The sequence below is a fragment of the Neltuma alba genome, unplaced genomic scaffold (assembly GCF_004799145.2).
Source record: "Neltuma alba isolate B1F8T4 unplaced genomic scaffold, ASM479914v2 tig00012484_pilon, whole genome shotgun sequence".
Lineage (NCBI taxonomy): Eukaryota > Viridiplantae > Streptophyta > Magnoliopsida > Fabales > Fabaceae > Neltuma > Neltuma alba.
This window is the reverse complement of record NW_021636958.1, coordinates 121503-145880: the sequence shown is the minus strand read 5'-3', so window position 1 is coordinate 145880 and position 24378 is coordinate 121503. Positions and strand designations below refer to the sequence as shown.

Sequence of the window (24378 nt, the reverse complement as noted above, 5' to 3'; positions counted from 1 at the left end):
GTGCAACCCAGAAAACATCATGCACATTTTCCTATCTTTGAGTATTCAATATATGCACAAATGCATACAAAAAATCAAAAGCTAAAGAAAAATGTATTGAAAAATTTAGAGATTAACAAAAGGAAATGATGCTTCTTTCTTTATAATCACTTCATTTTTTACTATTAAAAGCACATGAATAGATTTCACCCTAGTTGTATTCTTTAATTGTTTACCCTAGTCATTTAGGTTGTGTTTATCTTCAACGTGAATAATATTAGTACCACCTCAGTCCTAAATATAAATTACTAGTAAGAAGAAGTTGTTCTCAATATAAGTCGCTTATAGTATATTTAGTGCTTGTTCTAAGTTTATCCTTGTTTAATTCTCATTATAAAGAGAGAAAGAATAGAGAAATATGAAAATGATTTGTAAATATAGAGACTGAAAAAAGACTTTAATTAATAAGGGGGAAATTGAAAAACATGTCAATTTAATATATTGTCATGAGAAAATGTGTTAAAAGTGACTTATATTAAGGTTTGATGTACTATAATGTTCTATTTGCTTGCCAATTAGCAAACAAAAAGGAGAGAATTACAATAAGGTCTGAAAGAAGAAACGTATTCACAAAAAATCTCATAACAACTGAGTACTTGTAATGACAAGTTTTAGAGTAGAAAATGACAACAAATTTCAACTACTCACTTGTTATTGGGATCTTTTAATAATTATTTTTTTGGAAACTTCACTGAAATTTCGTCAACAACAAAATTCTGAAGTAGATGGTTTGCAGTAAGTATTGTCTTTGCAATGCCAGAAGTTAGCTGCTGATCCAGCTTCTCTCCTTTACCCCTTCCCATCCACTACCATCTTTTACTTGAAACTACATCATTTTGGCGGAGTTTAGGTGAGGTGACACTTTTTTTTTTGTGTGGGTCAAATAAGCACATAATATCCTGAAGTATCTTTTTAGTATCACTTAGTATATATCTTGAAATATTTTTTTAATATCACCCATTATTTTAAAATAATTTTTGGCTCAGTCAGAGCCCTAAAATATTTTTTCTATGAAATCTAGTATCTGGCTTCTAACATACTGAACTATTTTGTTTAGCACCACATACCCAATGTTCTAAAATAACTTTTGGTCCAATCAAAGTCCTAAAATATTTTTTCTATAACACCTAGTATCTGGCTTCTAGCACATTAAAGTATTTTTTTTAGTACCATGTATTATTTTGATTTTTTTTTTCAATACCACCCAATATTCTAAAATAATGTTTGATCCAGTCAAAGCCCTAAAATATTTTTTTCCGTAACACCCAATATCTAGCTTCTAGCATGTTAAAGTATTTTCAGTAACACCCAATATTCCAAACTAATTTTTAGTACATTCAATACCCTCAAATATTGCATCAAAAAATATTTCAAGAAACCAAGCACCAATTAAAAAATGTCTCCGAATACTACATGGTACTAAAAAAATACTTTCGTATGTTGAAAGCCATATACTAGGTGTCATACAGAAAATATTTCAAGGCTCTAACTGGACCACAAATTATTTTAGAATACTAGGTGACACTAAAAAAAAATATTTCAAGACACTAAGTGATACCAAAAAAATATTTTAGAATGTTAGATATTTATTTACAAAAAGACAAAAAGTACCACCTCAGCTAAACTACACCAAAACGTTGTAGTTTTAGGCTGAGGAGGGTGTCTTCGTTCTCCTAGCCTCCTGTGCTAGGGTTTCTTCCGGAGCTTGTCTTCGCCTTTCCCCTAGGATTAGCCTAGGTTTTTTCCCCCTTCTCTTGGGTGTCTTCTTTGCTGCATCCATTGGAGAAGAGCAAAATGGCGCTTAGGATGTCGCTCGGCCCGAGTGATTGGTGGTTTGGTGATCGGGAACAGGTGAAGGTAAGGAGAATGGCAGCGATGGGAATCGAGAATGCCAATGAGATCAGCGTGCTCCTTATGCATCTGAAGGAACCAAAGATTTAGGGCTTTCTTTTAAAGATTTCGCTGGCTGGAAAGGGAGCTACTGTGGAAATGATGCTAGGCCCCTCACTGCAAGTCATAGCTTAGGAGGTCCTCTGGAAGCTGCTGGAAAAAATGGTGGCGGCTAGTTTGCAGCCACCGACGAAACATGGATCTGTTGACTTGGAGGTGTCGAAGTTTGGGGTCTCTCCTGCTGCGTTTTCTAGTGTTTTGTTCGCCCCTACTTTGTTTTAGGCTTTGTCTTTGTAGGCTGTTATGTTTCGGCAATAACCTTATCCCTTGGATTCATTTTGTTGCTAGTGATGACTGGTTTACGTCTGTGATGATTTGCTTTTCATCGGAAGTTATTATTAGCTTTCCTTTGTTTTCTTCTCCCCTGTGACTGTAGGGGCGTTTGGAGCTACCTGTGTTGCAGTTTTGGCACCAAAGATTGTGGGCTTCTTTGAAGCTAGTCCTTGGACTACCACTCTCTATCGCCACTTCTCCAATCAAAGCATACAGAAATTGGTCATTGCTCTTTTCAATCCTTGGATCTTAGGATCTGTTCTTGCATCCCTCGTCTCTGGTTTATGTGTTTGTGTGTCCTAACATAACTGTTGTTGTTTAGGCTTTCTATTGTTTCCTGTTGCTTCTTTGGTGTTTGTAGCTTCTTTCCCTATAATGAAAACTCTTTTTCAGGTAAAAAAAAAAAAAGGCAGAGGAGGGCAACGGATGGGAAGGGATAAAGGAGAGAAGCCGCATCCCTCTCTAACTCCCCAGCCGCGGGTAATAAAGCAATTCAACCACTTGATGTACTATAATTCACAATGACCATACCGTACCAGCCTCAGTGCGGAACCTCTCCATTGCATATCATCTCCATTGCACCTCCATTTAATTGAAACGGCATCGTTTGCTTCTTTTTTTTTTTTGGGAGAAATGGCAGCTTTCTTTTCCAATCCTGTTCGGCATCCATCCCAAATTTGTTTCGGCCTCTCTTGTTTTGCAGCTAAGCAAGAAATTCTGGGTTTTGTCTCCAAAAAATTTTGCAAGTCATATGTGAAAAGAAATCACCAAAGAAGTTGCTCACTCGTTCACCACTTGTGTTTGTTAGTTGCATCTTTGTTCGCTATATACCTCTGTTTTATAGTTTGTATGCAATCCTTTGAGTTTTTTTGCAAGTTGTTTCTTATGATTGTTTAACCAGGAAAAAGAAAGAATCATTTCATTTTATATTTATACTTTTGCTGGCCTCTTACATGTTTCATCACCTTTGTCCTGGGTGATTTTTGGATGATCACCTGATATCAGTTTGCTAAAGCTGGGATGCACACAAAGCGGGACTGGGAAAGAAAGCTGTCAATTCTTCTTTTAAAATAAACAAATGATACCGTTTCAATTAAATGGAGGCGTGATAGAGAGGGTATGCGATGGAGAGGTTCCTCGCCGTACTAGCCTACTGTTCCAGAATGATTAGCGTCATTTTGGGGGAGCTGGTTGATTTTTTTTTCCTTTTTATGAATAATAAAACAGAAACTTCGTCACGATTGAAGGTAAACAATATAGAGATCATAGGGAAAAAATCAGTAATTTCATGACTCTATTTAATTAGTTAGATTTTACATTCTCTATATGCAAAATCTATGAAAAAAATCTAAAATTATTGGCTTGATTCTAGTGAAAAAGCTTGATGGCTCCTGCCCAATCGCAATATGCTTCCACTTTCCTAATTCCCATATTCCAACAGAGTTCTAGACCATTTGCAGCTCGTAGTATGTCAGCTGGTAGGAGGATATACCATTCTGTTTCTTATTATAAGTAACTTGCATCCCAAATCCGCAAACCAAGAAATATATTAAATTAACCAGTTTTTTTCATATTTACCCTTATTAAAAGTTGTGAGAGAGAGAGAGAGAGAGAGAGAGAAGGAGGGGATGGTTGCATAGGAAATGAAAAGTTGAGAGATTAATTGATTTTTTATTAAATTAATAGGGGTAAAATTGAAAAAAGGTCATTAATTATACTACAAATAACTTATATTTTGAAACAAACTTTTGAGGTACAAGTAACCTATAATAAAGAACAGAGTGATATATTCACTCGGGTTGAGTTCTGTTTCAAGATGATTGTTGCTTTAGGCTTTCAAGAAAATATATAGTTTTTTGTTCTTTTCAAATTATGATAAGTCTTTTTAGAAATATTTTCGTTCCATTTTATATGTCTTTCTAGAAGTTTAAAGAAGCATTTACTCGGTGGCCAAAAAAAGAAGAAGTATTTACTAATACTATTTTGATGTGTCCTTGTTTGCTTCAATGACTTTAATTTATTCATCACGTTAACTAAGGATAAATTTCGTAATGTAGTCAATAGTTTCTATAGTTTTTGTCAATTTTTTTCTGATAAGCTGTGCTGTGAGTTTTCTTTGGGTCTTCTTTACGTTTCTTGGCTTTGGCTATTTGCGCGCGTACTATGGTTTTGTTTTTGTGTGATTAATAATATACACTCCTGTTTTTGGTAAAATATTTGTAAGCATAACATCAACTTTGAAAGATTTATATTTTAAAATGGAGGAAGTATAAGGGTTTTAATAAAATATTATCAAGTCTATTTCATACTCCTTCTTCTCCATATTATAAGAAGTGTTTTAGGAGAAAATTTTGGTTCAAAATATAAGATATTGATAGAGTAATTAATAACAGTTTTTCACTTTTAGCTTTTTTCGCAGAAAGAAAGACAGTTTTAAATGAAGAAGAGAGGTTAAAGAGTTTCCCAACCTCATTCTTTAATAAGAATAAAATAGGTAACCTTTATTAATTTAAAACATATTTAATGACTTGATCAACATTACTTCGTTTGCCAGAAAGCTTAACTAATGTGTTGCATTATGAACCGGAAGGAGTATAAACATTGCATGTGTAAATGTCCATCACTCTTAACTCTTAGGATTATTTATCTTAAATGTTCTAAACATGTAACCTTTGCAATAAATGATTTGAGAAAGTTTTTTATGGTTAATGTCGTTATATTCTTCTTTATTTCTTTGTGATCATAGGACTAGACTTCAATAGTTAAAGGCACATGCTGGCAAAAACAAAAAGTTGAAGTCATGTGCATCGGCAAAAGGAGGGGGGAAAAAACGAGAAAACTCAATTGTTTTCTCCCCCAATTTCGTCTTACTATTCCTTCTACTCTCTTGCTCTCTCATTTTGGGAACATTAGGGTATTTACGCATAACTCCAAATTAAAGTGACAATTACCTTAAAATGAAGGGAAGATCGTGTGAATGAGAGGACGAGAATATGTTGCTTTCATAAAAAAGGTGCTGCTCCCAGAAGAAATAATTTCGGGATAATTACAATGAGATTCTAAAAAAAAATTACAAAACAAGTCTAAAAAATATTTGTACTCTGAAATTTGTCATTATAAGTTTTTTATGTTATCACTGAATTTTTTTTTTTTTGAGACTTGATCCGTAATTCTCTCAATAATTTCACTACTCTTGTGCGTACACCTGCGCTCGGCCCTCATGCATGTGTAGTGGTCATAAAGAGCTTGAACCAATTGATGTACGGTGATAGTCACCACACAATAGTAATTGTGGGGCCCTTCTGATCTGCCATGCATATGATGAGACGAGGCTTCGGCCGCGAGATAGGAATCTTCTCTCTCTCTCTCTGTCACGCACCCAGGTTGTGATTTTGCCATATTAATAATTAATTGAAGATTTTAATAAATCTTATATATTAATGATTTTAATATCATAAATTTGAATTTAAAAAAGTTGGCAAAAAATTCGAATTTTAAAAAAAATTAAAATCTAGCTTTTTGCACTATTGAAATTTGAGAAAATGATAGAAAAATGATAGTTAAATTTAAAAATCTCTAAATAGTTATCTGAATAATAAAACTTCCTTTTTAATCACATAGGCATAAATAGGAATTTCAAAGTTTATTAAAATGATCATATTGTCTTTTTTAATTTTTTAAAAAACCTGTTATTAACAACTGTATAATTTCAAGACCCTATCTAGTTGGATAATTAGCAGTACTTTTTACGTTCTCCATATATGCGAAACTTATGAAAACAGTCATCAATGATACCTTGAAAGGAATGACCATTGGCAGCTTGATTTTTTAGGCTTTAATTTGACGGGGTACTCTCTCTCACACACACACACAGAGCCAAGGAATGACTGTAATTTTTTGTGATATTAATACACTGAATATTTTAAAAAAGAATATAAAGTTTTCTGTTTTATTGCATTGATGATTTTGATCTCTTAAGTTTGAATTTAAAAAATCTCAACCATAACTTTATTTCTTATTACTGATGAAAAAATGCTCATGAATACAATTAAACTTTTTATTAATTTAAATTTAAATTGTTCAACCTTATTTGGATTCAAACTATAACAGGCCCATATGTATTCCTGCTATAGTGACAACATTATCAATCTTCATGCATGGTGCTTTACATGATAAGATTCAAAGGGATCAGAAATTTCTTATTCAACAGAAAATACATGAAGTAATAAGATGCGAAGCACGTACTTACATAGATCTTAGTAAAACAGAACCTAATATTGGAAAGAAGTTAAGCCCTAGATTCGTCAGCAACTTTTGGAAGGACTTCCATCATTCTTTAAATTTTTTCTTAACCGTAACTATAAAGTACCGTGGGCCCATCAGTGTATTAGGCCTGTGTGAAGCCGTTGATTTGGTTTGGGCTGGACCCATTTCATCGTCTGATTTGTTACCGTTAAAAATAAATAATTCATCCGCACATATATAGCCAAGTCTTGTCAGTTAATTAGTCTAACTAATTTGGGATAACTACATCAATATATATTTACGTTCTGAATATAAGTAATTGCATTGTTACCCGATTAAGCTTCAAAAGGAAAATTTTTATTCAACAAAAAATGATACATATATAGTAAAATGCGAATAAATTTCATGCACAATTCATGGCCACGACACCACCTTCTTCTTGAAAAGGCCTGGACCATAAGTAGACCGAAATACTTCAACAAGAAGAGGGAATTGTAATACTACAAAAGAGGGTTACTGGAACAGCAGCAAGTATGGGAACAGGAAGAATAACCCATAAACGTGATGAGTGATATTGCAACATGATCATTATGGTTGCTGAAAAAGCAATCATCATAGCTGCAATAGATAGAAACAGTGTAGAAAGACCCATTATCAATTTTGTGGGTAGTGAGTAAAGGAAGTCTTCATCTGCATAGCGCGACGTGAGGATCCCTAAAAATGTGAGCACGGAAGTTGTGGAAGAAAACAATGAAAGTGCATCTGAAATTAAAAAGACTTTAAATAACTTCTCCTTCATAAACATTGGGTACCCTGAATTCTGATTGTTCCCTCCAGGAACTGTTATAGCTGCCGCAAACATGATGGTAACAATTAGAGCCCCAACAACTGAACAAGAAGACGCTGTTTCTTTCATCCATTTTTCTCCATCAGCCCTCAGCTCTTTGTGGTTTCTTTTGAAATACTCTAGAGGCGTCAACTTGTCCTTGTTTATAGCTAGCTTATATCCAGGATCCACCACACTCTCGACGGCCTATTTTTATAGGAAAAAATACATAATAAGTAATTAATAAAAGACACAATATCGAAGGAAAGATCATTAAATTTCACTTCTAACTAACCTCGAACCATTGCATCTCTCTTTGCATCTGCAATGCAGCACCAGAGATGCTGTCAAGGTAGGAAGAAGGAGCCAACAGGGCTGCCACATGCAGCAAGGTATTTGAGGTCGCGCTCTCACGCATTGACACCACCAAATTCTTAAATCGAAAACCACGGAGGAGGTTGAAAATCTCAGCTCTACGATACTTAACAGCATGGAAGAAAATGGGCAAGCGGGACCCACCATAAATGACTAGCATTATTAATTCTGTGTTTGCCTTCGTTACTCGCAACAAAAACTCAACACCCTCTTCTTCAGATACAGATATCAGTGCTTTTTCAAACATTTTCTTCTTTACTTCATTCAAATGTCTCAGATTCTCACAAACTAAGTTTAGAATTTCATGTGCTTTTGCATGCTGCACCTTCATCTCATATATTTTGTTGATTCCTGCACCAGTCGTAAATCAAATAGAATTAAAATATTAAAGGCATCCAATTTAAGTTCTGGGGAAACTTTTTGGTACATTTACGTACCTAACAAATTGTAGGTGCTGGAGATGGGCCAATGGAATAGACCTAGGCCTGTTGACATGGACTTTGGTATGTATAATGAATAAATTGAAAAACGTAACTTTACATTGTATAATCTATTTTATATAATAATAGTAATATAATATTAATTAATTTCATCCTCTGAAGTGAGAGAGAATTTTGTACCTTGACCAGCTTGGTTGCTCTCGCCTTCTTGCTGAATATCTACGCAGAAATGCCCAGTGGTTGTGGTTGATGGTATTTTGATGTCTTCCACCCAAATGTGATCAAAGAAATGGAACACATAAGCTTCTTCGAATAATATTGCAAGAAATAACTAGAGATAAATCGAGGGATTGTTTTGTATGAAACATGAAGTCAGAAATAATAGTTGCAAAAAAATAATAATGAAGTCAGAGATAATATTTTCCAATAAATTGAGGGTTAATTGTATAAATTGTATTTTTGGAATTTTGCCAACATTATTTTTGGAAAAGCTTCATAAACGTTTCACCAAATTTTCAAAGAGCCTTGGTGGATGAATACCAGTGGCAGTTAAAATAACTTCATCTTCACCATCTTTATCCTCATCATCATAATTCACCATTTTGGCTAGTGTATAATTAAAATGAGCAAACAACATAAAGAAAATTGTAGGGAAAAACAGAGAGTAGTAGAAAGTAATAATATGCACTAACAGTGATACAGCCATCGCTTCCAGAACGGAAGTTGACATATGTTCAGAGACAAAGGAAGATAGCGTGCAATATTCTGAATTATTGGGTCCTCGTTTATGTCAGTAGCAAAAAGCAGCTCCTTGCATCGTCGGAGCAAATCCAAGGCAATATCTATTTATGCACCAACATCATATAGTATGAGAAATGGAAAAAAGCCTAACATGCCACATCATAAACTGACGGGGGAAAATGAAAAGGGTAAAATGACATTTTTGTCCTGAAAGTTTTCGTTGACCAATTTGTACTGAGGTGGATCTGTCATATTAAATATTATGTCACATAACATGCCACATCATCACAACCCTTACTGAAAAAAAATAAAGTAAAAGAAACCTTTCCCCTGCATCATCATCATCAGTCCCATAAAAAAATTTTAAACCCAGATCAACAGTTAACCAATATGAGAAGAAAAACGAATCTAGAAAAACGCAAATCTCTACCCTTCATCATTATCATCCGCATCCATGGAGAATTTTAGTTTAGATCATTCCATGGCTTCTTCATCTTCTTTCTAGATATTCGCGCCCCTACTCTTAGTTATTCTCACTATCCTCCTCGACAACCTACAGCAACCTTCGTATCTTTGCTCTGAATTGATTCAGGAGACTCAAATCTCAACTAATTGGAGTATTTCAAAATGCCATTCATACGGGAGACTCAGGCATGTCATAGAGAATATTTAAGATCATAAAGAGACTCTGGCATAGCATCAGTGTCGGTCAAAATTTCACACGGCAATGGCAGTTTGGATTGATTATGATATTTGTGGGTATCTTCAGCTCTTCACAGTAGCTCTCCAAATACACAAGCCTCACTATGACCAACTTCATTAATTAAAATCAACCAAAAAAAATCACAATAGATTTTGAAATCCAAATTCAAAACCAAACAACAAACATGATTATAAAGCGAGAAATATTAGAAAAATAAAAACAGAGCAAGAGGTTGAACAGTGAGGGATGAAGGTAAGCCCAGAAATATTCAGCTCTGCATTTGTTTTTGGTTTGTTCCCAAAGAACGTGTGGTGGAGGAGGAAGAAGAAAGGGACATGTTTGGTATTTCATTTTTATTATGTGGCGTGCTATCCTATATGGTAGAACCACCCCAACACAAATTGGTCAACTAACATTGACCGTTTAACTCCGTTGAAATACGACGACATTGCTACGATTTTGTCACTTCCGGAACCACTTTACCTCAAAAAATATTTTTGGATACCCACAGTTCCTTCGTGAAAACTTTCGGGACTAAAATATACCTTAACCCAAACGAAAATGAAACACATATATTATTATGCTGTGTATAAAATTATTTATCTAAAAGTAGTTATGCTACCTAATTCTCCAAGTTTCAAACAGCTTTGGAGAAAAAGGGGCCCCACAGTACTGCCGTTGTCTGGTCTGAAGACTTCCCAAGGAGTGACAGAATAAAGATAACGTCCCATTTTCTTTCGGCCAGAATAAAAAGCCGAGTTAGCCGGAATCTCCCCAAGCGTTATTATCAGTTGGAATTTCAAGTGGCTTTTTATTTTTGCTGATCAAGCATGCTGCAACTGGGATAAGTTCACTGTGTGAAGCAGCCATTGCAAGCGGAGTATTGCCCCAGTAAGCATCGCGTATCTCCAGATATTCTTCTGGAACTAATCTCACCAGCTCCTCTACTATGCCCAGATGCCCAAATTTTGCAGCCACGTGAAGAGGTGTTTCGCCCATTGACTTCGCAAAATCTACGTCCAATACCTGAGGATAGCGATCAATGAATGCTTTCGCAGCCAACCAGTTGTTTTCAGCTATGGCCTTGAGCATATTACTCATCTCTAATTCTTCTACCTCCGTTAACTCTGTAATCACCACTCAATTATATTTTGAGTAGGAGGGCAATGAGAGAATTGTTAGTAGCCTTACAAATAAAGAAGGACCGTATATTTTGAGTAAATTAATTTTGTGGAGATGACTCTTGTGAGAGAGCTGGTGCCCTAATTACTAAAGGATTTTTCCACATATACCACTAATGAAATATATAAGGCACTGACCTGGGGGAGAAGCCGGTGCAGAGGCCGGCGCATTATTATTGTAGGTCTCATAGAGAATGTCCCATGCATCTTTGGCTTTAGAGACCCCTTTTATATGGGAGTGATTGGGACATCCACAAGAGATACGGATGACGTGCAATGCTGCAGCATTGTTTCTTCTCCATTTAGGAAACCCTTCCAAATCATCTTCGTCTGGTCTTGCGCTATTATTCGTCACTTCCCAAAGATCTCGAGATATCAGATAGTTCTTAACCCATTCGAACCAATCAGCACTGCTGTTTCTTGTGAGTGGCTCTGCAACTATGTCGTTAAAATTGCGCCTTCCTTCCATAGCTCAATTAACTAAAGCTGTTATGTTGCAGACGGTGAAAATTTGAGCCTCCTAATCAACACAAAATAATACTAATAATAAATAAAATGGATATTTTTTGGAATATTTTCACATGATATGATTATGGTGGAATGATGCTGGTCGTAAAGTAAGCGCTAATTATTGACCAACAAAGAAAATGTAAGGATTAATCATACCTCTAATTTCCAAACGGACTTTCAAAATTCAAATTTTCAAAAGTGTTAACCAGGTGCCACTTTTCGGAACAGAACACACGAGTCATCCAAACTATAAAATATTAATTTTCGAAGCCCTAGGTAGCAAAATTCAGGCCGCTTATATCATGATGACAGATCTATAACCATTGAAATATTAATTTAAGTTTTATAAAATAACTTAAAAAACTAAAATAATACTCCTCTGGTCCTATTTATAAGGCACTTCCAACATGTTTACACAGACCAAGAAAAAACTTAAACTTCATTAACTCTTATTTAAAATTTAATGACTTTCCAACTTTATCTCTATTAATATATATTATACCTCATATAAACAAAGTCAACATAACAATAAATGAAGGGTAAAATTGTACATCCATGCAAAAAATGCCTTATATAAATAGATGATAAGTTTTATAAATATTAAATAAGCACAAATTATGAACTTAAAACTTTAAAATTTATTAAACCACGATTATAGCTATGAACTTCAATTAATCACTATCCTTTTAATATTCTGCAAATTGAAATGTACTAATGCATGAAAGGTAAAAGAAAAAAGAAAAGAGCACTAAATAAGAAGAAAGCATATGAATTGATGTGTTGCCAAAAGGAAAAGAAAAGGAGTGCTCAACTTTTTCTAAAGGCAAAAAATAAGTATAGCGGAAAACCTTTTCAAAGTGGGTGAAGTGGAAAGGAGCCGGTAATCCAACGTGCTATCTTATCTTCTCTCTTGCCACGACGCGAGCTTACATCTTTATTTGATATCTGTGCCATGACAATCAGAATCCAATAATTTGGGTTTGTTGGGATTAGGATGAAAAAAATAACTTATTTTTAATTTATTTTTTTTGGAAAAAATTAGATTGGGTAAAAATTAAATTAAGTGATATAAATTATGTTTGGATTAGATTCTATAAAAGTTAATTTATAAAAATTAAATGGAGTAGAAGATTGTTTGGATTATGATTAAAAAATAAGTTTAATTTATAAAATTATCAAAATAGATAAAAATTTTTTTAAACAATAAAAAATGATAAAAATAAATTTAAACAATACAATTAATTTGAATTATTTTAATATGAAAAAACGGAATTTAAATACTGAAATATATTTTAAAACCTTAATTCATACTCCTCCAATTTAATTGTTAAGTTGATTTTGGTCCTAAATATAAAATATATTTTTCATATTTATTAATTTTTTAAATTATTCTTATGAATTTCACAGAACCATAATCAAGCAAAAAAAAAAAAAGAGGATATTAAAAAAATAATTATGATATTTTAAAAAAAATATGTTATATTTTTTATAATCAACTATCTTATCTAACTTTTTAAATTTAATCAAATTAATTAAATAGTTAAATAGGTCTTGAGTATCATACAGAAAAGAAATATTAAGAATCTCAGCAGTAAATAATCAAGATGGGATCAAGGGAGAATAAAACGCACGATCAATTTTGGCAATCGAATAAGAGAACCCCGAAACGTTACTGGTGAGGGTCGTGGAGGGGAATCAACCAATAATACAAGATGCTTAGATATGCAGACGCAATATCGAACACGCGACGATGCGACTGGTGAGAAGCCTTAGACTGATGGGTAAGTGGAGGAGCCCAAACCAGTAGGTTGGGAACAGCAAAAGGGAACTAACAAACCATCGGCTTCTCCTTCATTGTGCGCATCACTGGACTGACTGCTACTGCATTACAAATGGCATATTTAGGGTCCCAGCACTGGACGGCGTTCACGGTGGAGATGCGACGGATGTGATAGTGAAGATCTGACGGGTGTCAAAGTGAAGAGGCTGCAACGCTCTGCTTTCGACCGGCGGAGAGGAGAATGAGTGTGAGAGGCTTTCGAAACTGAGGACGAGAGATAATGAGGGAAAGGGAGAGAAAAGTTATTTATCTATACAACCATGAGCACGATAAACCTTAAGGGCCTGTTTGGGGGTTTAAAAAATTTCTTATACGTACGTTTCAAGGTAAAACTCCTCTCAAATACTTGTCTTGTATTCTTTAAATCATTATTAAAAAACTATTTGTAAGCTGTTCTAAATGAGTCCAATCAGGAAACATAACTTCTTAAACTTATCCGATTTCTGCAGTTTATATCTAATTTAAACAATAAATATTTAAAATAAATAATTAATTATTTTTAAATAAAAATTATTTTTTAAAAAAATATAATTAGGAGGTTATCTCTATTTTATTTTATATATATATTAAAATAAGTATTTTGAATAAATAAAAAATTAAACGTAGACCATCAAAATAAGATGTGATTATCCAAATTGATAAGTTTATAATGCTGATCAAAGGGATGAGCACACTATTAACGTGGAAAACGTTTTCACAGTGGATGACGTGGCATGCTTTGGAGCGTTGGCGGGGGGAAAGGATAACGGCTCAGATTTGAACATATGCACTTATTGGCTGTAAGTCTGTAATTATTTTAATTACTCACAAGTTAAACTATTAAACATTATTTATAAATGATACTGTAAATAATTAAACGTTGAGAGTATTGTTAATTTCAATATTTTAAAAAATTTGTTATGCATTTTTTTAATAATCAATGTTGGTCATTTCATTTTATTTGAAGTTTTTATTCAATAAGTAATTAATGTATCCAATATTCATATTCTAGCAATATTATATTCAGTATAAATGAATTTCTTATTTTAGTGCATTGAATTTATGTTCGTTCGGTCACGCTTTTGATGTTTAAAATTAAATACTTATGACCGTTTTTATCCCCCATAAAAGAAATCTTTCAATGTCTTAAGAACACAAATTATAGATGCTGGCTGGAGATGAGCGGAGTAGACCTGGCCCTGTTGACATGGATATTTTATAAAATATTTACATACTTCTTTAAATATATATACACGGACACAACTTCTGATTTTAAATAAAAATTAGTTTATTCTATAATTTTAATTTGTATTTTTTAATTTACGTTATAAACTAGATCTTATAGATTTAATGTGTGTGTATATATATGAAGCTGATAAAGCGAGTGAAGAATTTTTTAATCTGATCAATTTTACTCCTGTTAAGAAAGAACTTCGTGGGATATGATGGAATCTCGTTGTGTTCTGTCAGCGGGTATACTCTGTTTAATTAGAAAGGCTCTGATGGCAAATCAGACTTTGGCAAAATAAAAGCGGTTGGTTTATACGCATTAAGATTCGAGGAGAATTTTTATTCAATAGAAAATACATATAGCTATTAGAAGTAAGACATTGGATTACACAAAGTTCAGATTAATTCATACAGAGAAAATTTTTATTCAATAGATGGTTGTAATGGACGGAAATAATGTAGGAAGACCGACCATGATTGTTATATAATCATATAGTGCCCCACCATGATTTAAACTTAAACACAAAATACCCATATCTAAGTCTTGTACCTCTTTCAACTCATCACTATAATCACCAATTCTTGCGTACTGAGAAGTTAAAATACACAATTCATCCAACAACAAAAACAAACTGAAAAAAATTAAATTGTATTAACTCATCCTTTGAAATATAGTAATTTTTCAATATTATCCCTATTTAGTAGAAATACTATATCTAAAAATAAACTATCTACACTATAATAAATACTGGACAAACTATTATATTTATGTTAAAAATTTAATAAGGTTATTTATAAATAGAATTAAGAAAAACTAGAAGCACAGGTAAATTATATAAATAGTATTAATTAATTACCGCCACCTCCTAATGGATTGCGGGATTGTTTTCTATGCAAAAGTCAAAGATAATATCTTCCAATTGATTGAGGGTTAATTACATAAATAATATATTTAGAATTTTTTTGCCGACATTATTTTTGGAAATATACGTCATAAACGTTTCACCAAATTTTCAAAGAGCCTAATAATGGACCATGAAAAATTTTAGAAGATATCTTATGTTATTGTTGGATGGAGGGTAGTTATAATAAGTAATACTCCCTTCGTCCCATATTATTTATAAGCAACAATTACCATCTTCATCTTTTCCTAGAATATAAGTAATTTTTAATAGTTGTCTTAAATTTTTATAACAAATTTTTTATTTTATCCTTAATAAATAATCCTCCCATTCTCTCTCTTTCATAATATAAGCAACAACTACCATTCTTTCTCTTTCATTATTCTCCAATCATAAATGAGGGTATTTTGGAGAGAAAATTTTTAATTTTTACATATTTATTATTTTTAACTAATTTTAATTACTACTTTGATTTACGTAATCTAGTACAAAGTTGCTTATAATATGGGATGGAGGGAGTATTGTTATTATGCTCACAATGACTATAACAATGAACTATCGATCAGAAGACGACACTACTTGTAAATATATGTAGGCTAGAGTTATTGTCCGCTGCAAGTGATTAAGAAGATAGATTTTGGAAAATCTTGAAGCAATCATCTTGCAAAATGACAAATTAACTAAATTAAAGGATAAGCTTGGAAGAGAGAAGCAAAGGAGGAGTCTTTTAATTTTTAGTCAAAGAACTTACACATTCCTAAATGCATATAATTATGGATTTAGAGTTCCCGCAAAACTATACCTAAAACTCTTGGCAAACTTGTTGTTTACACTTTCCAACGTGTTCTATACATAGTGGATTTTCCTTTACTCTATTGGATCTTTCCTAACTCCCTTTGGTTTTTAGTACAGGGCATTTTCTAGAGGCAATTTTTGATTCTCAATATAAGTCTTCAACCATATAACTCATTAATGGCTACTTTCCAATTTCACCCATGTTATTGTTTAAGGTATAGTACTAATAAGCTCTTGAACCTTGTGTTTCTCTGTCTATATTATTTAATCTAAATTGGAGGGACACTCGAAAAAAAAAAAACAAAGAATAAAGCACACGTATCTGCTGGATACGGTGTTGTTAAGTTATACAGACATCCCTATTTTCAGGATGAATAGAAACACGGTATTCCTCTGGTTCTAAATAAAAATGAGTCTTGTATTTAGGATAGGAGAATATAAAAATAAAAGGAAAGCCCATATAGTTGAAGGAAAATCCAAGGGTTATTGTGTGCAATTTTTCCCCAAAACATATATTGTGCTTTGCGAATGAAATTATATATCTAAAAATTATGTTACGAAATTCTCAAACAGGTTCGGAGAAACTCAGGACCCACAGCAGAGCCGTCTTCTGCTTTGAGGACTTGCAAAGGGGTGACAGAATAGAGATGACGTCCCAATTTGTTGCGGCCACAGAAAAAAGCCAAGGTAACAGGGATCAGCCAAGGCCGCTGAGCTTCAACTATAAGTGCATTGCTATTTTTGTTTATCATGCATTTTGCAATTGGAATGGATCCCGTGTATTTGGCAGTTGTTGCAAGTGGAGTATAGCCATGATAATCCCATATTTCAAGATATTCTGGTTCTACTAGTTGCATCAATTCTTCTACTATGCCCACATGCCCGAACTTTGCAGCTACATGAAGAGGTGTTTCGCCTCTTGAAACTCCAAACTCTACGTCCAATACCTTAGGATGGCGATCAATGACTACTTTTGTTTCGAACCAGTTGTTCTCAAATATGGCCTTGTTCAAATTAGCCATCTCTAATTCGTCTGCCTGCATCACTGGAATCAACAACCAGCACATATGCATTAAAAATTTAAAATATATATTCATATGCATAATTAAGAGGAAGGATATAGATAAATCAAATGAGAATGAGTGAATCCAATGAGTTGGCACCCAGTACTGGTATCGAGGTTCAGCTAGGAATTGGCTCAGGTGTTGCCTAATAATAATACTGAAACATGCTTTAATTTTGTTCTATACATAAAGAAGATACGCTGGAAGCTTTTAATAATATGGCCCTAACACAATACTCATATCTAAATCTTGTACTTCTCTCCCCTCATCACTGTATTTAATCATCAATTCTTTCAGTTTGTGAAAATAAAATACACATTTCAGCAAAATAAACAAAGATTAATTGCGCTTATTCTTTCTTCCTCCACGTGAATTTGTGATGGCAGTGGCTTGTTACTTCTTTTTCAGCTTGCCCTCGCACTTCCCTGACTCTTCACTGACTTTTCGTTTATCTATTCCTTACGTGTTCGTATGGTTTAAGATATTCAATAGATGATAGAGGATCAAGAAAAAGATCGTGATATGTTACCAACAAGAAAAAGAAAAAGAAAACAAACTTGACTTTTCCTTTGAAAAAGCATGTACGCATTAAAAAAGATAGTGATGTTGGGGAACAACTCAACTTTCTTAACTACCATATTGTATCTTCTTTTGCAGTTGCCTTATAGTTCACTTACTCCAGACGCATTGTAAATTTATAGTCATTGTCGTATTATTTCTTATGGTTCAAAATATTTAATACTCTTCATTGAGTTTTTAATGCAAAAGCTACTTAACTACTAATTTGAATATATTAAGAAAATTGAATAAATTAATTAATGATTACAAATTATTGACATGATTTTTTCTAAAATACACATGTATAGAAAATGTCTTGTATCTATTTGAATTTGATTGGTAATACTGCTAATCGAGTGAGTATCAATCAATTCAGGTAGTTTAAAAAGAAATAATAAATATGAGAGATAAAGTGTATTAAAATTCTATATTTAGAATTAAAATCAATCTTTAATTAGCTTCTACACCTTAGATGAGAGCATTTAAAACTAAAACCGGCCGGTCTAACCAACGTTTGCACAAGAAAGTATTATATAACTGTGGACTTGAGTCTATTCTTTCCCTGGAGGAATGAAAGCACCATATGCTTTTTAATTTCCTTTAAATTGAATCCAGTAGATCTCAAGCAGGCAAGAAGCAAGGAAAATGGTTTTCCCGGGGGGGGGGGAGGAAAAAAAGAAAGATAAGGGAATGGAAACAAAAGGCAAACGTGTCTAGGAGACCGGGGAACGCTGACGTGGCATAATCTGAAGCATTGGTGAAGCAACCGACTTGGACTTGAATTGAAGATTATCAATTCACTAAAATGCGGCATATCTTCTAGAGAAAATCTTACACAAGGAACATAAACATTACTAATCTCAAATCAGAATTGTTTCCTATACTTTAATAGTTTTTGGGTTAAAGTGCATTTAGTATCCTGGAATATTTTCTTATATGCATCTAGCACCTTAAAGTATTTTTTAGGTGCATCCAATATTCTGAAATTTTTTTTTTTGCTTTAATGCTGGATGCACCAAAAAACATTTTTGGACGTTGGATGCATCTAAAAAAAATATTTTGAGATGTTAGATGCAGAAAAAAATTCACGGTGCTGGATATATCCGAGAAAACACTTCAAAGTGCTGAATGTACTACAAAATATTTTAGAGAGCTAGATACATTCGAGAAAATATTTCGGAGTGTTGAATACATCTTAACTCATTTTTTTTACTACTAAATAATAACACATTTTTGTAGGAATTTTTTATTTGAGATTTAGTAATTTGGAAGTTCCTTTTATAGAAATTTCCCCATCTTGTTATGCAAATCTTGTTTTTAGTAATTTTTGCACCAAAGTTCTAAAATTATGCATCACATTTGACTGTTTGTGCCTGTTTGAATTTGTGCAAATTAAACAGAATATGTGCCCTTGTTCAATACAATTATTTTTAATTAGGCATAACTTAAAATAACAAAACTTTTTATTATTTCAACCATTAATTAATAGGTTTTAATGTAATTTTTTTAGCTGAAAGGTATCGATGTGCTTAATTACGTTAAAAAAATCTTGTTATTCCTCGAATTATATTAAACATTCTTCATAATCACTTTTATTTTTGAATAATACTATAAATAACTAAAAATTGAGGATAGTAATAATCTCCATATCTTAAGAAATTGTTGTTATGTGTTTTCCATAATAATCAGAAATATTATTGGTAATTTCGTTTTATTTTCAGTTTACGTTCAATAAAAAGTTAATGTATCAGATATTCATATTATACTAATATTATATTTCATACGAATTAATTTTTTTAATTTTATCTGTGTTGATTCAATCATGCTTCTGATATTTAAAAACAACTACATATAACTGTTGTTTTACTTCATATATAAAACAAATCTTTCAGTGTTTTAAGAGAGTTCAAAATTTATTTTTCTCCTCCAACAACCTGAAACAGTTGGGTAAAATTAAAACAAAACAGTTTTTGCCGGTTTTAATTTGTCATTGCTACAAAGTTTTTTCATAAATAATGCTCCTCTTTTTTGGGTGAACATAAATAATGCTTCTTTATTAACACAAGTACGTGAATGAAAGATTGTGCTGCGTTTTCATATTATTTGAATTTTTATCTAATTTTTTATTTTTTTCTAAATGGTGGTAGAAAATCGTGTAAAATGAAATAGGAAACAATTATGATCAGAGACGGTGGATCTTTTTCAAATTATTTTAATTTCTTTTTTATTTTATATAATTAAAATATATGGGCGTAAATATGTTAAGGCTAGACTCAAGCCTTATACTTTTGGGGTAGTGGCTGGTGGTCCCACCGGATCAATTTGTTGACAAGTTACAGCGGTTTACGGGTGGGAATCAAATTGAAGTATAACTGTTGAGCAGTCACCACATGCACCTCATCACTTTTGTTGGAATTTGCTGGAATAATTCATTATTAAATAATTAAGAAATGTCCGACATTCCGAAAATAATAGGAGAAAAATAGTCAAAGGACAATAAGATCTTCTATCAAATATATTCACGTGACAGTATTTTAACAACAAAATCGGACCCTACGGTGACAACCTACTGTGCGTACAAACACATGAAGCTTGTAGAGGGCCATGAAAATGGACCCTACTGCAGATTCAATTATGAGCTCCTAACGGTGTTCACTTCATCTAGATGTGCAAAGCATGATGATACGATTAGGCTAAAAATAAAACCAGATGCTTTATTTACATGATAAGATTCAAGGGGATCAGAAATTTCTTATTCAACAGAAAATACATAAAGTACATATTTCATCCTCTAGGATAATACATATTATGCTAAGATGTGAAATAATTACATGCACAGTTCATGGCCATTTCACTACCTTCTTGAAGAGGCTTGGACCATAAGTAGACAAGAATACTCCAACAAGAAGAGGGAATTGTAATAATACAAAGAGGATTATTGGAACACCAGCAAGCATAATAAAAAGAACAGTAACCCATAAATGTGAAAAATTATATTGCACCATGATAATTATGGTCCCATAAACGTGAAAAATTATATTGCACCATGATCATTATGGTTGCTAAAAAGGAAATCATCATGGTTGCAATAGAAAGAAACAGCATAGAAAGACAGCTAGCCTTCTTCTGCATAGCGTGATGTGACTATTCCTAAACATGTGGTTTTCTCTGAAAAATTCTATGGGGTTCAGCCCCATCTTGTTTACAGCTAGCCTATCTGCAGGATTCACCATACTCTCAACAGCCTATGCTTACAGAAAATAAATACATAATAAGCAATTAATGAAAGACACAAAGTATCGAAGGAAAAAGCATTAAATTTCACTTCTTAATAACCTTGAACCATTGCAGTTCTCTCTGCATCTGTAATGCGGCACCAGGGATGCCATTAAGGTAGGAAGAAGGAGCCGACAGGGCTGCCACATGCAGCAAGGTATTTGAGATCTCGCCATCAGCTATTGAGGCCACCACATTCTTAAATTTTCAAAGAGCCTTAGTAGATGAATACCAGTGGCAGTTAAAATAACTTCATCTTCACCATCTTTATCCTCATCATCATAATTCACCGTTTTGGCTAGTATATAATTAAAATGAGCAAACAACATAAAGAAATTGTGGGGAAAAACAGAGAGTAGTAGAAAGTAATAATGTGCACTAACAGTGATACGGTTATCGATTCCAGAACGGAAGTTGACTTATGTCCAAAGAATTAGAAAGATAGCGTGCAATATTCTGAATTGTTGGTTCCTTGTCTGCATCAGTAGCAAAAAGCAGCTCCTTGCATCGTTGGAGCAAATCCAAGGCAATATCTATTTATGCACCAACGTCATATAGTATGGGAAATGGAAAACGGCCACATGTATAAACTGACGGGGGAAAATGAAAAGGGTAAAATGACATTTTTGTACTGAAAGTTTTCGTTGACCAATGTGTACTGAGGTGGATCTGTCATATTAAATATTATGTCACATAACATGCCACATCATCATAATCCTTACTGTTAAAATAAATAAATAAAAGAAATCTTTCCCCTGCATCATTATCATCAGTCCCATAAAAGAAGTTTGGATCAACAATTAAGCAATATGAGAAGAAAAACGAATCTAGAAAAACGCAAATCTCTACCCTTCATCATTATCATCCGCATCCATGGAGAATTTTAGTTTAGATCATTCCATGGCTTCTTCATCTTCTTTCTAGATATTCGCGCCCCTGCCCTTTGTTATTCTCACTGTCTTCCTCGACAACCTACGGCAACCTTCATGTTTTTGCTCTTAATTTCTTCAGGAGACTCAAGTCTCAACTAATTGGAGTATTTCAAAATGCCATTCATACGGGAGACTCAAGCATGTCATAGAGAAATTTTAAGAGCATCAAAGAGACTCTGGCATAGCATCAGTGTCGACCAAAATTTCACACAGCAATGGCAGTTTGGATTGATTATGATATTTGTGGGTATCTTCAGCTCTTCACAGTAGCTCTCCAAATACACAAGCCTCACTATGACCAACTTCATTAATTAAAATCAACAAAAAAAAATCACAATAGATTTTGAAATCCAAATTCAAAACCAAACAACAAACATGATTATAAAGCCAGAAATATTAGAAAAATAAAAACAGAACAAGAGGTTGAACAGTGAGGGATGAAGGTAAGCCCATAAATATTCAGGTCTACATTTGTTTTTGGTTTCTTCCGAAAGAACGTGTGGTGGAGGAGGAAGAAGAAAGGGACATGTTTGGTATTTCATTTTTATTATGTGGCGGACTACCCTATATGATAGAACCACCCCAACACAAATTGTTCAACTAACAGTTAACCGTTCAACTCCGTTGAAATATGACGACATTGCAACGAGTTTGCCACTTCTGAGGCCACATTGCTTCAAAAAATATTTCTGGATACCTGCAATTCCTTCCTGAAAACTTTCAGGACTAAAATATACCTTAACCCAAATGAAAATGAAACGCATATATTATTACGCTGTGCATAAAATTATTTATCTAAAAGTAGTTATGCTACCTAATTCTCCACTTCTCAAAAAGAGGCGTGGAGGAACTCAGGCCCCACAGTGCCGTTTCCTAGTTTGAAGACTTCCAAAGGAGTGACAGAATAAAGATAACGTCCCATTTCTTTGTGGCTAGAATAAAAAGCCAAGGTAGCAGGAATGTCCTAGTCGTTTCCAGTTGGAATTGCAAATGCCTTTCTATTTTTGTTGATCAAGCATGTTGCAACCGGGATGAGTTCACCATGTGAAGCAGCTATTGCAAGTGGAGTGTTGTTATAATAAGCATCGCATATCTCCAGATATTTTAATCTCACTAACTCCTCTACTACGACCAGATGCCCAAACTTCGCAGCCACATGAAGAGGTGTTTCGCCCATTGAAGTTGCAAAATCTACGATCAACACCTGAGGATGGCGATCAATGAATGCTTTCGCAGCCGACCAGTTGTTTTCAGCTATGGCCTTGCGCATATTACTCATCTCTAATTCTTCTGCCTCCGTTAACTCTGTAATCACCACTCAACTATATTTTGAGTAGGAGGGCAATGAGAGAATTGTTAGTAGCCTTACAAACAAAGAAGGACCATATATTTTGAGTAAATTAATTTTGTGGAGATGACTCTTGTGAGAGAGCTGCTGCCCTAATTACTAAAGGATTTTTCCACATACACCGCTAATGAAATATATAAGGGACTGACCTGGAGGAGAGGCCGGTGCAGGGGCCGGTTCATTATTATTGTAGGTATCATAGAGAATGTCCCATGCACGTTTGGCTTCAGAGAGCCCTCTTATAAGAAAGTGATTGTGAGGCCCACAAGAGATACGAATGACATGTAATGCTGCGGCATTGTTTCTTCTCCATTTGGCAAAATCTTTGACACGATATCTCTCTGGTCTGGCCCTACTACTGCTTGTCACTTTCCAAAGATCTCGAGATATCAAATAGTTCTTAACCCATTCGAACCAATCACCACTGCTGTTTCTCGTGAGTGGCTCTGCAACTATGCCGTTAAAATTACGCCTCCCTTCCATAGCTCAATTAACTAAAGCTGTTATGTTGCAGACGGTGAAAATTTGAGCCTCCTAATCAACACAAAATAATACTAATAATAGATAAAATGGATAGTTTTTTGGAATATTTTCACATGATATGATTATGGTGGAATAATGGAGGTCGTAAAGTAAGCGCTAATTATTGACCAACAAAGAAAATGTAAGGATTAATCATACCTCTAATTTCCAAATGGACTTTCAAAATTCAAATTTTCAACAGTGTTGCCCCCACCACTACCAGGTGCCACTTTTCGAAACACAACACACGAGTCATCCAAACTATAAAATATTAATTTTCGAAGCCCTAGGTAGCAAAATTCAGGCCCCTTATATCATGATGACAGACCTATAACCATTGAAATATTAATTTAAGTTTTATAAAATAAGTTTAAAAACTATAAAATAATAAGTTTTATAAATATTAAACAAGCACAAATTATGAACTTAAAACCTTAAAATTTATTAAACCACGATTATAGCTATGAACTTCCATTAATCACTATCCTTTTAATATTCTGCAAATTGAGATGTACTAATGCATGAAAGGTAAAAGAAAAAAGAAAAGAGCACTAAGTAAGAAGAAAGCATAATTGAATTGATGTGTTGCCAAAAGGAAAAGAAAAGGAGAGCATGCTTAACTTTTTCTAAAGGCCAAAAATAAGCATAG

At 33.6% G+C, this 24378-nt stretch overlaps 3 protein-coding genes across 3 annotated transcripts; all 3 read right to left on the bottom strand.

Annotated features, from left to right (window-relative positions):
• Window positions 1-7007: 7007 nt before the first annotated feature.
• LOC114727543 (uncharacterized) lies at window positions 7008-10323 on the bottom strand. The gene is made up of 7 exons (XM_028914245.1): window positions 10215-10323; window positions 8841-8990; window positions 8689-8754; window positions 8329-8412; window positions 7629-8059; window positions 7320-7540; window positions 7008-7125 (listed from the first exon to the last, which is right to left on the bottom strand). The coding sequence occupies exons 1-7, from the start codon at window positions 10321-10323 to the stop codon at window positions 7008-7010; spliced, it is 1179 nt and encodes a 392-aa protein (XP_028770078.1).
• A 28-nt stretch (window positions 10324-10351) lies between these two features.
• Window positions 10352-11242, bottom strand: LOC114727542 (uncharacterized). Its single transcript, XM_028914244.1, has 2 exons — window positions 10912-11242; window positions 10352-10719 (listed from the first exon to the last, which is right to left on the bottom strand). Exons 1-2 carry the CDS (start codon window positions 11240-11242, stop codon window positions 10352-10354), a joined length of 699 nt encoding a protein of 232 aa, XP_028770077.1.
• An 11581-nt stretch (window positions 11243-22823) lies between these two features.
• Window positions 22824-23690, bottom strand: LOC114727541 (uncharacterized). Its single transcript, XM_028914243.1, has 2 exons — window positions 23357-23690; window positions 22824-23164 (listed from the first exon to the last, which is right to left on the bottom strand). Exons 1-2 carry the CDS (start codon window positions 23688-23690, stop codon window positions 22824-22826), a joined length of 675 nt encoding a protein of 224 aa, XP_028770076.1.
• Window positions 23691-24378: the final 688 nt, after the last annotated feature.